This window comes from Lycium barbarum, chromosome 2 (assembly GCF_019175385.1).
Source record: "Lycium barbarum isolate Lr01 chromosome 2, ASM1917538v2, whole genome shotgun sequence".
Classification (NCBI taxonomy): domain Eukaryota; kingdom Viridiplantae; phylum Streptophyta; class Magnoliopsida; order Solanales; family Solanaceae; genus Lycium; species Lycium barbarum.
The window spans coordinates 144,784,277-144,797,112 of NC_083338.1; the positions used below are offsets into that span (position 1 = coordinate 144,784,277).

At 34.7% G+C, this 12,836-nt stretch overlaps 1 protein-coding gene across 2 annotated transcripts; it reads left to right on the forward strand.

Annotated features, from left to right (window-relative positions):
- The first annotated feature begins 2,428 nt into the window (after positions 1-2,428).
- LOC132627814 (protein MRG1-like) lies at positions 2,429-11,122 on the forward strand. Of its 2 annotated transcripts, XM_060343400.1 has the most exons (11): positions 2,429-2,535; positions 2,760-2,992; positions 4,151-4,204; positions 4,399-4,412; positions 4,613-4,758; positions 5,137-5,177; positions 5,768-5,872; positions 8,100-8,179; positions 8,604-8,773; positions 9,312-9,396; positions 10,767-11,122. In XM_060343400.1, the coding sequence occupies exons 2-11, from the start codon at positions 2,816-2,818 to the stop codon at positions 10,855-10,857; spliced, it is 963 nt and encodes a 320-aa protein (XP_060199383.1). In that variant the 5' UTR covers positions 2,429-2,535; positions 2,760-2,815; the 3' UTR covers positions 10,858-11,122. The 2 variants fall into 2 exon arrangements, with proteins under 2 accessions (XP_060199383.1, XP_060199384.1); XM_060343401.1 differs by lacking the exons at positions 2,429-2,535; positions 4,151-4,204 and having other exon boundaries at positions 2,591-2,992.
- The last annotated feature ends 1,714 nt before the right edge of the window (positions 11,123-12,836 follow it).

The window sequence follows — 12,836 nt, forward strand, 5'->3', positions numbered from 1 at the left end:
TTATACTGGTACTATTTTATACCATCTTTCAGATGGTATAAAATAATACCAACAGATGGTATAAATTAGTCCCGGGATTGTAATCCCGGGACTATTTTGACCTCAAACCAAACGACCACTTACAGTTACGCAGGCCGGATCTCCACAAGGTACGTTAATTAATCATATGTTAATTGCCACACTAATCTAATTGCATAAAGTAATTTTTTGTACTCAATTATATACCTTTCGTACTGGCAAAGTAATTAGTCAAAAGTAGTTAATTACTTCTAAGGCTGTTCGCGTATGTCTTTCTTGCATCAGTAAGAATTGCTAGTTCTGTTAAGCATTAACCTAGCTATATACATTGATTATGTAAGATTTTTTACAGTATCCTTGCACTTTAACCATGTAGCTATAACCATTGATTATGTAAGATTATACTAGGATTTCAATTAATTCCCATCATAGAGATCATTTTACTTATAATTACCTTAAAAAATGTCTGATTGTGTAAATATATTTTGCACAGATTATCTCCTGTGTTAAATGTTGAATTCATTTTGTTCCTTATCCAAGTGTATTGGTATAAGTTCTAAATTTTGTGACCTGAAAGTTTTCTATTACTGGTTCCTTAATTATATTTAGTGGAATGTCGTATCTGCTTCAGCTGTTTGCATTCCGCCTTGGACTTGGTAAACTATTGCTCTCCAGCCCGAAAATGGGAAATATCATCTAGTAATAAATTGTATAATTTGTATGTATTATGTTGATTCGATCATTTGCCAACCCAACTCATATAAAAAATAGTACTTAAAGAGATGGAGGCATATTCTGATTTCTCTTCAACGTCCCAAATGTTTGCATAGGACTTCCTCAATCTACCTCAACTTGGTCAAGTCAAATATGTGTCTCTCTCCTAATTCATCTATATATAGGTATATAGTAATATGTGGCTCTCTTTCTAACAAGCTATTGTAAGCGCCTACTCAATCAAATATAATGGCTAAATATAGAGGAATTAGAAGTCCCACTTTATCAGCTTCAATATCAGAATTATTCATTGTTCTTCTCCTACTTAGTTCTTTAGTTATCAAGAATAACGAAGCTCGCCCTCTTCGTTCAGTTGCAGAGGAGAATAACACATTGAATCATGAGTTGCAGCTAGAAGGTGAACTACACATGGAGGAAATCAACAACTCTGTTCATGAAAACCACTCTGGTCCAAGTCCTGGTGTTGGCCACTAACTAGTAATTCACTATAGTATAGTATAATTATATACATGTAGTCATCTAGCTTACGCAATTCTTGGATTCTTTAATTTGTTTATTCCCTTATAACATAGTCTTTTATCATTCATCATTAGAAATTCTTTGTATCGTCCTAATTACTTTAGTTTTCCCCTCCTCCGTTGTCGAAACGCAAAAAACTCTTTTTTTTTTTTTTTTTTTAAAGTTTAGTCACTTTAGAATTAATTCAACTATAAGCGATTGAAGCTACAAAAATTCGTGTCTAAAGTTGCAAATTTTGTGAAATTTGGCATATTATTTGTGCAAGCAAACTTTAGACGTTTTTCTCTGAACTTCAAATATATAAGCGAGTAAGCGAATAAATTTTAATGATGGCTTCAGATATACGTGACTAAACTTTAGACAGGTTCTTGTTTTGATGAAGCGCATAATTTTTTCGACAAGTACCTGTATTGATGAACAACAGAATTTTTGCAGGTTCACCGATATATAAACTTTGACCATACGCTATGTATTCCGAAAAATAATCACAGTATTCGACACTGAAACTACATCTTGTTTCAATTGAACACATGAACGTATGATAAAATGTCCCTATTAGACACCCGACTCGAAATTTTTTTGAGTGTATCCCTATTATGTAAATAAATTAATCACTTAAAATATGTCATCACCTTTAATTATACTTGTTAACCTCAATAAGCCATAAAACCTCATAAATGTTCCAATTAACAAATGACAAATGTTTTCACAAACACTTTTATCACTAAATCATAGTTAATTAACATATATTCTCACCTTAATTATAATTAACTTTACCACAATAAGTTAGTATAATGCGACGCATAAGGGCGATTTATAAGAATGATCTTGGAGATGGGTGGTTTTGAACTTTTGACCCAACTTGCCTCATGAATAAAACTTTAAATTTAACAAGTTTTGACTTTTGACCTTGAAGTTTTCCCATGACAAAAGTTGGGTTAAAAATTCAAGACCACCCATTTTAGAGGTCATTAGGTATAATTTCTTTCGTGAAATCATTTTTTACCAACCATCAAAACTAGATACAATTAGACCTCTCTATAGTAGTCATCCTCTATGACAACATTTCACTATAATAGCCTAGTTTTCTTTGAAACCGACTTTCATATTATATTATATTATATATTTTCTATAACAATATTTCGATATAGCGGTCAAAAACTATCGTAACAAACCACCATGCTATAGAGAGGTTTAACTTGTATCTCCAACTGACCAAAACTCAGAAACCCAAACAAAGATTCTATACTTTTCATCAGATAGGTTAAGTGAAAGTTCCCCTTCCCTTCCCAAATATATTTTATTTTTTAAAAAAAAAAAAAACTAAACAAATTGACTTTTTCTACACTAATTTGGCTAGAAGAACAAAGTGGCAATTTCGGGTTTCAGTTACCAGAGTGCCGCCCTTTCTTAATTTTCCGATAATAACCCACATAAAGAAAAGGGTCAACTATTTATAGAAATTGAACTCCTTTCTTATTTTACAGGTAACCCTTTACTTAATTCTTTGGCCACTATTGTTCTAGAGAAAAAGAATCAAGAAATGGGGAGGTCAAATGGTGATGATGATTCGACTACAATCTTTGATGAAGGTGATGCCACGGCCACCACACATGAAACAGACATAGACATGGCTGACAGTGAAGTTGATTCTCCTTCTGATTTTCAAGAAGGTGAAAAAGTACTCGCCTTTCATAGCCAACATCTCTATGAAGCTAAGGTACAACATTCTTGCATTTGGGTCAAAGACTACTTTTTTATTTGACTTGTATGTTTCAATGATTTGACTAATTATTTAATAAGGGGTTTTATTGATTGGGACTTTGAGTAGGCTTTTCTTGTACTACTGGTTTACGTTAAAAATTCAGATGATAAGTATAAGTTCACAAGTGATAAAGATATATGGATGACTACAAGAAATAAGGTCACAAGGAATATGATTAAGGAAGAATCAGGAACATCTCTAGAAAGCATAGGATGTAATGTGAAAGTGCTAAAATGAATGAATCCTATTATCAACTAATATGTATCGCCTATATAGATCTTTTTCTTCCATTTTGCCCTATGATCTAAGTCTATATGGGTCTCAAGTGATTGTAGGTCCTTCGAGACAACTTCCTTTCTAGTGATGTTAGGTCTATATCTGCAATCGATCCAGGAATGAACAGACCATCTCAAGCGACCTCCTCAATGTGTGCTACTTGAACCTTTTGTGATCATTTCTAATCATGTCTAGCCTTGTATGACTCGCACATCCATCTCAGTATCCACGCTCTTGCAACACTCATTTTGCGGATGTGTTGGGCTTTACGACCCAATTACCTTTTACCACTCAATTTTAGTCCTATGTGTAATATCTTCACTATCATTCCATTATCTTGGAAAGGAACTATTGATATTTTAAAATTGATGAATCTAGTTTTGCATCAATCTACTACGGCACAACCTCCTTGCCATCTGTATCGTGAATCATTTATGTCATAATCAATTTCGATTCTTTTGTACCCACTGGACTCGTACTAGAAGAAAATTGCCTAATATCAATATATCATACAACACTTCTGATCAAATGACCTTAATTATGTTGGTCTGAAGACAAGTTTGGTGATGAGATAAAATAATTTTCTGAAGTAGAAACTTTTTTTATTTAGAGAAGAAGTCGTTGATCATGTGGACAGAGAAAGGGTTTGGTTCATGAACCACATTGCTAGAATCAGAATCTAACCTTTCCGGATGTTTTTTATTCACTTGCGTAAAACTTTCCAGTCTATAATTCTGTGTCTTACCAGTTAGAAGTTCTTAATGCTAGTTGATCTTATGGTTAATTCCATTTTTAACTCATCTACTGCATTTTAATTTTTCTTTTTTGGGTGGGAAGGTTCACAAAGCTGAGTTTCAAATGAGGGAATGGAGATATTTTGTTCATTATTTTGTAAGTATCAATTTCCCCAGCTCTATGATATTTTAAAAGCTTCATTTTTAACAGTAAACATTTGTTGTCATCCATCTTCTGCTTAGTTGGTATAGACTGAGTACTTCCTCATGGATATGAATGCGTTGCATGGGAGCGAAACAAGGTGATTGCTTAGATATGTGCTATAACCATTGCTTCTTTTCTTTTTTCAGGGTTGGAACAAAAAGTGAGTACATCATTCTCAAGTTTTTCCTCAAGCAGAAGTTTAATTCTAAATAAAATTCTCGCTGGCGGCAAGTTTTCAAATTGACGTGCATTAGATTATTTGATAAGTTCCATAATCATGTTGTTCTTTAAAGTCTACTTTCTATGCATTTCATCAAGGAAGGCATTTATCTTTTTCATTTCTCTTTCCCTTTTGAACAGCTGGGATGAATGGGTGGGCGTAGATCGATTGATGAAACTCACAGAGGAGAATGTTCAGAAGCAGCAGGAGCTTAAGAAAAAACAGGACACAGATAAGAATGGAAAGGCTGCACGTGGATCACAAATGAAAACAAAAGTCTATACAGGTTTGATCACTTGTACTCTACTGAATTAGCTATAGAGTGGGTCCTTTCTTGTCCTCTTTTCGTGGTAGATGGGCTGAATTACTTCTTTTTCCTGCGATTATAAGAGTCATCTGTTGGCTTTCACAGAAACTAGTTTCTATAGGTGAAAAAAGTATTCTTTTCATTATACTGGTGTTAATTCATTTGCACAGGTGTAACTTCTTTGGTCTGAAACATCCCTATTATGATGTGCTTGATGGGATTTTCCAGGAATTCATGTTTTTTCTGCTGTTATCTTGTTTTTCTCTGTGCTTCTTAAGTGATTTCCTATTTCCGTCTTAAATATGGAAATGAACTGTATAATGTACTTGATTGCATTCAGTTATTATTTGATTACAGGGGGAAGAGGCAGAAAGCGGAAGAGTGATATTCCGCAGAAGGTATGTTTCTGGTCTATTTAGCTACTCTTAATGAAGCTAGAGTCCTTATTTTAGCTACACTTGAACTTCTACTTTAGGACTCAGTAGTGAATCCTCTTAAAGAATTCAAACATGAAGGTAATCCAGTGACTGTGAGCTACAACTAGCAATAGCTGATCTCATTGGATGATGATATATGTTAAAAATGTGAATGCAATTAAATATTAATAAAAAGACCATAGTTTTATTGGTGATTAATGCTTATGCAATTCACAGAGATGGGTAGCTAATGATAAAAGTTCATGGTTTAGAAGCTGGTTAGTAACGAATTCTCAAAGATCATCTTTAAGTGACTAGGATTGAGTAATCTCTTGAAGGATGGCCTTGCTTTTCTTTATCCCCACCATTTTCATGCTATCTTAGTCTCCTTGGCCAATGACACTTGGTGGGGTACTGCTGGTTCGCAAATTATTTTTGTTCCATTTAGTGAATGCAATAGTTTGTTTAGCTTTGGTTTCATTTATCCCATTAGGTCTCTTTGTTGTGTTTTGTTGTGTTTTGTTGATCAATTTAGATGTTATTTGTTAGATTATGATCTGGTTGTTTGTCAGGACAAGGATGGTCCTCCTCCAGAAAAGCTTGTCAATATCCAAATACCATCACAATTAAAGAAACAGCTGATTGATGATGGTGAATTTGTCAACCACTTGGGCAAGGTAAATGACATGCTAAAAGCTCCAGCTTCCTGATTGTCTCCTAAATTTGTTGACAGGATATCTATTACACCATATGCTTGATTACTTCATGATGTATCTCCATTCTCAAACCTACTCTTTTTTGTTCCTTTGTACTTGTAGTTAGTTTAGTATAGACTGGGAGTTCAGTTTTTCCTTCTCTATTTTAAGTTAGAACATTGAGCAATTGAGGTTTACTCTATGAACTGTTGTTTACTAAACTCATATCTCATCTTGTTTTGCTTTGGGCCTTGAGTCAATTCATAATGTAGACTAAGTTGTACACCGCTTTCTGAATGATTAATGGATTGCTTGACGAGAAAATGAATTTAGAATCAGTGTCCTGGAACAAAGAGGGATTAGTGATTACACCTCTTATCTCCAAAACACGTTCACTTTCTTTTGTTCATGCAAAACATCTGATCTCTGTGTGGTCTGTGTGGTTTGCGGGCTATTGCACAGGAGCGGGGTTTACCCTGTGCGCACCCGAAGGGTAGCGGCTGCGGGTTCCCTTGTCATCAAAAAGAAAAAACATCTGATCTCTTTCATTAAATGGTAGATTAATTTTCTCTCCAATGATTCAAGCTAATTTGGTGATCCCTTTTTTCTCTCCGACAATACAAACTAATAGACTGGTTCTGCTTTATTATTTCAAACTTGACATGTACTCTCTTGTTTAGTCTACTTTCACATTTGAAACTATTTCAAACATCTCCCTATTTTAAAGTCTAAATTATTTATCAAACGTTTTAGTTACGATGTGTGTTGTTAGTCAAAGTAGGCCAATTTCTTGTGGAATGAAAGCAGCAGATGGTCATTAACAAGCTTTTTTCAACTTCATTGTGATTCAACCGTTACGCTGTAGCTAAAGATTAATTATACATGAAAAAGAGAGTAACATTTATATCCATTGTCACCTTTTTGTAGTCGCAAGTTGGGGCTGAATGAGAGTTGACGTGTAATTTAAGTTACCAGAAGAGTTTTTGAAGGACTAAAACATAAATTTGAGCACTTCATCTAAGTTTATAATGAAATAGGTAGATATTTAGCTTAGTTGGCATGACAAGGAGAAGGATCAATTATCCTTCTCAAAACTCACTCTGTTGCAAAGGATGTCATATTCTCAAAACGATTGTTATTACTGAAACCTAACCCCCTGTTTGGATGGTGGTTTCCCGTGGTTCATTAATGTATGGTTTTCTAGGAAACCATGTTTGTTTCCATTGTTCTTAAAATTATGTGGTATGGTGTTGTAAACCCGTGGTTTATTCCATGGTTATATAACCATGAAAAGTCCCAATTTTTTAAACCACGGATTTGGTGGTTTTTCCGTGGTTACGTATTTCATTTCTCCATTATACCCTCCACCCTCCACCATCCACCCCACCCCCACCCTACCACTCACCCCCACCCCCACCCCCACCCCTGCCCCACGCTACCACTCACACCCACCCACCCCAACCCCACCTTCGCCCTACCACCCACCCCCAACCCCAACTACCCCACTCCTCTGCCACCCACCCCCACCACCCACTACCCCTCACCACCGCCCAACCCCCCAACAACTCACCCCCACCCTCATCCCACACTACCCACCCCTCCACCACCCCTACCCACTACCTCTCACCACCACCCAACCCCACCCCCACAACCACTCACCCCCACCCTACTACCCACTACCCCCACTCTCATCTCACAATCACCCACCTCACACCACCCACCCCTCCCCCACCCACTACCTACTTATTTTTTAAAGTTCCTATATTATTCTTTACCTAAGTTTTATTAATATATATAAATTATTTCTAATTAAGAGTTGACGGTATTTTAGTAAACTTACAAGTTATTATACAGTACCATACAGTCAAACCAAACAATACAAATGTTATTTAACCACAACAAACGATACAGTCTATCCAAACAGTGTATTCATTAATACAGTACAATACAATACAACACCATACTGTACCATACCATACTGTACATTAATGAACCATGGGAAACAACCATCCAAACAGAGGGTAAAGGAATATGCTTTTGACCTACTTGAATTCACATGTTGAAACCCATATACAGTGTGCTTTCTTTTTATTCAAATTTGTGAATCTGCTGTGTCTCGTTTCCCCGTCTTTTTTGTGGGGGTGGAGAGATAATTGACACATCTCTATCGTCTTAAGTTGATTGAGTTGAGGGAACAATATTTATGCAGCTCGTCAAACTTCCTCGTGCTCCAAATGTAGATGAAATACTAGAGAAATATCATGACTATCGGCTGAAAAAGGACGGAGTGTAAGTTCTCTATCACTTATTTCCACTCGAATGTTTCTCTAATTAATTGATAGGTTACTATGTTATTTCCTTTTGATTTCATTATTTTACCTTTTTAATAATAGTAGAAGAGGGGCACTATTTTATGGTCTAGAAAATTGTTTCCTTTAACGTGATGATATCGATAAAAAATGCTTTTGTTGTTGCAAAGAATCTTCTTAGTCGATCTGTGAGTTGGACTGCATATTTGCCGTGTCTTATCTCTAATTGATTTGTGTTGACACCGAATTCTTAGGAATATCTTGCAGATATAGCTCTCTGCTAAATTTTCTTCTTAGATTTTTTAATATATTGATCTATTTAGTAGCAATGATTCCATTCATCACTATTACAAGCTTAATGACTAGTAAACTAAATTTACCTTAATTGTTTCTGCTGGCTGAAGGATATCTGATTCTGTTAAAGAAATTCTTAGTGGTTTGCAATGCTACTTCAACAAAGCACTGCCAGCTATGCTCCTTTACAAGAATGAGCGGGAACAGTTCCAAAAGTCTATTAAAGACGATGTCTCTCCTTCCTCTGTGTATGGAGCTGAGCATTTATTACGGCTTTTTGGTATGTTCAGTTTAATCAAATTTCAAGCAGTTGATGTTGCATGTCTTAATATGTGACAGTTTATGTTTCGTATAATATGTTTGAGCCTTAGCTACCTCTATTTATTGGCTTCAAAGTCCTCATTTCTGAGTGTGTAATAAGCTAATATTTGCTGTTTGATGACTTTGTTCCACATCTGGCAATACAACTTTCATCCAGTTTGAGTTCGAGGAAAACCTTTTATTTTCATCAAATACCGTTTTGGATAACTTACAGGGAATAACCACAAATATTTGTAGATTATTTGTTTGGCCAAATCCTTTGTCAAGGTGTAAAATAATCTCTTCAGAATTTTTGCATCAGAATTCAATGTTGCAGAGGCACAAAGTAGTAAGCAGCCTTATATATTATATGTTAAGTGAGTGATACAGACGCTTGTGAATGGTTTTGCTGAGCTTTTAATTCCATTTCATGATTTGTGAAACTGATGTTAGTTTAAACTGGACTTTCACATCCAACATTGTTATATATTTTTAACAGACAATCTTGTTATCTGCAGTTAAGTTGCCTGAGATTCTGTTCTATGCAAGTATTGAAGATGAGACATTAACAGAGTTAAAGCAGAAGTTGCAAGACTTTCTCAGGTTTAAATATCTTATGTTTCTGTCACGGTGATGCAGATTTTCTTAACTTGATTTATTCCGTAGGAATACTTAAAAAAAATATGAGAAGTGTGTATGTCTACCTAAAATAATGAGCATGGAAGAATATATAATGGCAACCCTAAACCTAAACTAGATACTTAATTCTAATAATAGAAAAGAATACTCCGTCTAATAACTTTGAAACTACTACGATAATTTCTATATACCTAAGAAATTAATGGAATGAAGTAATTAAAAAATATTTAATGTATAAATTTTTTTCCCATTTTCGGTCACGTACTATTCTCTTCGTACTTAATTGTTTTGTCCTTAGTTTTGGAATTCTGTGTGCAACTCCTAATCTTCTCTATGCTTCTTTCCTCCCTTTTACTTGACTAGTTCATTGGTAAGGCATTCTGGTTTTGTCGTAAACAGAACCATTATCATAAAATATCTTCATATTCATGGAGTTCCAAAAGAAAGTTGATTTGAACATAACTCAAAACAAATGGCAAAAGTGGACTTGAATTGCCATCCTTGGCAAAATTGTCATATCCATGTTGGATCTCTTTGCTAAGAAATTGTTCCAAATAAAAGTCACCTCTTCATAGAAGTAGAGGCTTATCAATTGAAATCATTAGTTTGTAAATTAAGACCTTCAATACCGATTTCCTCATCTTCAAAGTCCGTCGTGAGGCAAGACACCAAAATGAGAGGATCGTGCATCATTCTTAGAACTCCCAATAAGTAAATCATGATATCACAGATTCATAGTATACATCATCTTCCATTTATATAGAAAAAATGATTGATCATCTTCGCTGTCCTTTAGATTGAGGAATTAGTGTGATTGATGGGCAATTTGTGAGTGGCTCTTTCGATTCTATCCCGACCATACGCACACTCATAATTCCGACTTTGATACTGCTACAACATATACTGGCAATGGTTGAGCAGAAGAATCCATCGCATCTTCATCTTTGGCTAATGCCCAATGGCGAACCGGATGATCCCTTTGGCATTGCAGCATATTTTGTCCTTGTTCCTAACATTCAATGTTCCCCTTTTAATAGCTAGGCTTTCAGTTGGACCTTCTTGTCCTCTGGGTCTCAATGTAATTGAAGATTCGATCAACTCCATCTATCTAATCACAAAACTCCTTAGTATGTAGATATATCGAATGGATTACCATGATTAGTAGGTAATCCAGTGAGCAAATCTCCTTGCTCCACAGTCATTAGTACAAGTCCAATTCTTTCCTCCTAAACTAAAAACTATTATATCGCAATTGCATGCTGATAATTGATGTTTGTTGCTCATTTTAAATGTACATTCCCATCAATAATCTAGGTTATCTTCCTTACTTACAGATTCCTGCAGAAGAATCAAAGTGCATTTTTTCTGTCGACGTACCATTCTGAAGAAGATTTTGATGTGGCTGGCAAGAAACAGGATAACTGAGTTGGAACATCTCTTCTTCTGCTGTATATATATATTCTGTATCACTCCTGCTAATGTGTATATTCTCTGGTGTCCAATGCACAACTTTATGTTGTATTACTAGGCCTCTAACTAGTAACTTTTGCTGCATGCTGTTTTGCTACTTATTGCCTTGTGCAGTGGCTATGACAGTTTTTGGTTGTCCAGCTAATCTTTTCTCTTGAATCAGGTACCTAAGTACCAACTAACTTTGTAGTTAGATATGGGAAAGAAATTTGCTCTGCAATAGGAGGTGTCGACAATGTATGGTGTATTTGGGATTTCACGTTTGAAATATTTACATCTTGTTCGTGTATCTAGGTTTTTATCTGAAAATCGATAGATAAATGGTAATATATCCCCACGAAATGTAAAATTTGTTCAATCGATACATGATAATGTATCCCATGACAAATAAATTGGGAAGGAGGGAGTAAATATTTCGTAACAAGGATATTTAAGATGTTTATATGAGCGTTGGTAAATGTCTATTTACTATGTACTTCGTTATTTTAATTGGGCAATTTGCAGGATTGTCCTTCGCTGGGGTGGTCTTTAATTTTTGTTCCTCAAATTGGTGGTCTTTAATTTTTGCCCTTCGCTAAAAATTCCTTAGTTTTGGATTTGAATGCCCGCTCAATCAAAAATTTTAAAATTTTTTGCAAGGTAGAGGTTGGATTCACAAGGCATAGTTTTAAGCCTGAAGGCAGAGTTTTGCATGGACATAATAGCATGGGTAGAATTTTGCAAAATTCTGCTTTAAGGCAGAGTTTTACTAGTTTTGCAAACAAACGAAAAGGAAATGAAAGATGAAACATAAATTATGGATTAACTAAGCCCTTTCGGGGACTTTCTTAAATGGGCAAAATTTTGCAAAATTCTGTCTCAAAGCTTCAAAACTCTGCCTTGCGAAAAATCCCTCTTTTGTTTTACTGAATTGGGGTTCGAACCCAGAACCTCGAGGTATTAGGCGAAGGGCAAAAATTAAAGACCACCCCAAATGAAGATCAATCCGCGCAAAAAAAAAATAGATTTTAATTTCGAGCAGGATAAATTAGATTTGGACTTAACCAGCACCACGGTTTCAATTTTGTTTTAGGTCTCCTATGTACTAATCTCTCTAATGTTTGGTCTAAAGTGGCATGCCAAGTATCATAATAATGGCTACATTAAATTTTATGACGTGACATATCAGTTTATAAGATTTCACCTTGACCTTGCTCTTTTTACTTGGAACGTTACTTTTATTTCTCTCACCCTTCTTTGACAAGTAACTAAGTAGTCCTGCTATATTCTTTTGGCATGACTATAAGAACTGAGTAATATTTTTTTCCTAAAAAAAGTTGGGTTGCAAAGCAAGAAGATAGGAGGATAGTATTCTACGTGTATCACAAAGGTTTACATTTAATGCATATTATGTATAGCTTGCAAATTAGAAATCTACCCGAATATTGTAATGAGGCAACTTTGACAAAAATGGGTATTTTTTGCATACATTGGACAAAAATGGTATGCTTTTTTTTTTTATATACCAAAATGGGCAGTTCGTGCTTCAATCCACGAAATAGGTGTTTTTTTTTTTTTTTTTTTTTTGCAATTCGTGGTGAAATAAATGAAAGAAACATTTTTTTTTTTTTGGCATTTCGTTGGATGATTCACGAAATAGCCCCTTTTTTTTTTTTCAATTCTTGAAATTAAAGAAACAAATTGTTTTTTTTTATTCTGTTTTTTTTTGCATTTCGCACCACAATTCACGAAATGCCATCTTTTTTTTTTTTTTTTTTTTTTTTTATCTCCTGAATAAAAAAGAAAGTAATTTGTAATTTTTTTTATTTTTTTTTGCATTTCGTGACACAAATCACGAAATAGCTTTTTTTAGTTTTTTTTTTTTTTTTAAATAAATGATTTTTTTTATCTCCTGAATAAAAAAGAAAGTAATTTGTATTTTTTTTTTTTTTGCA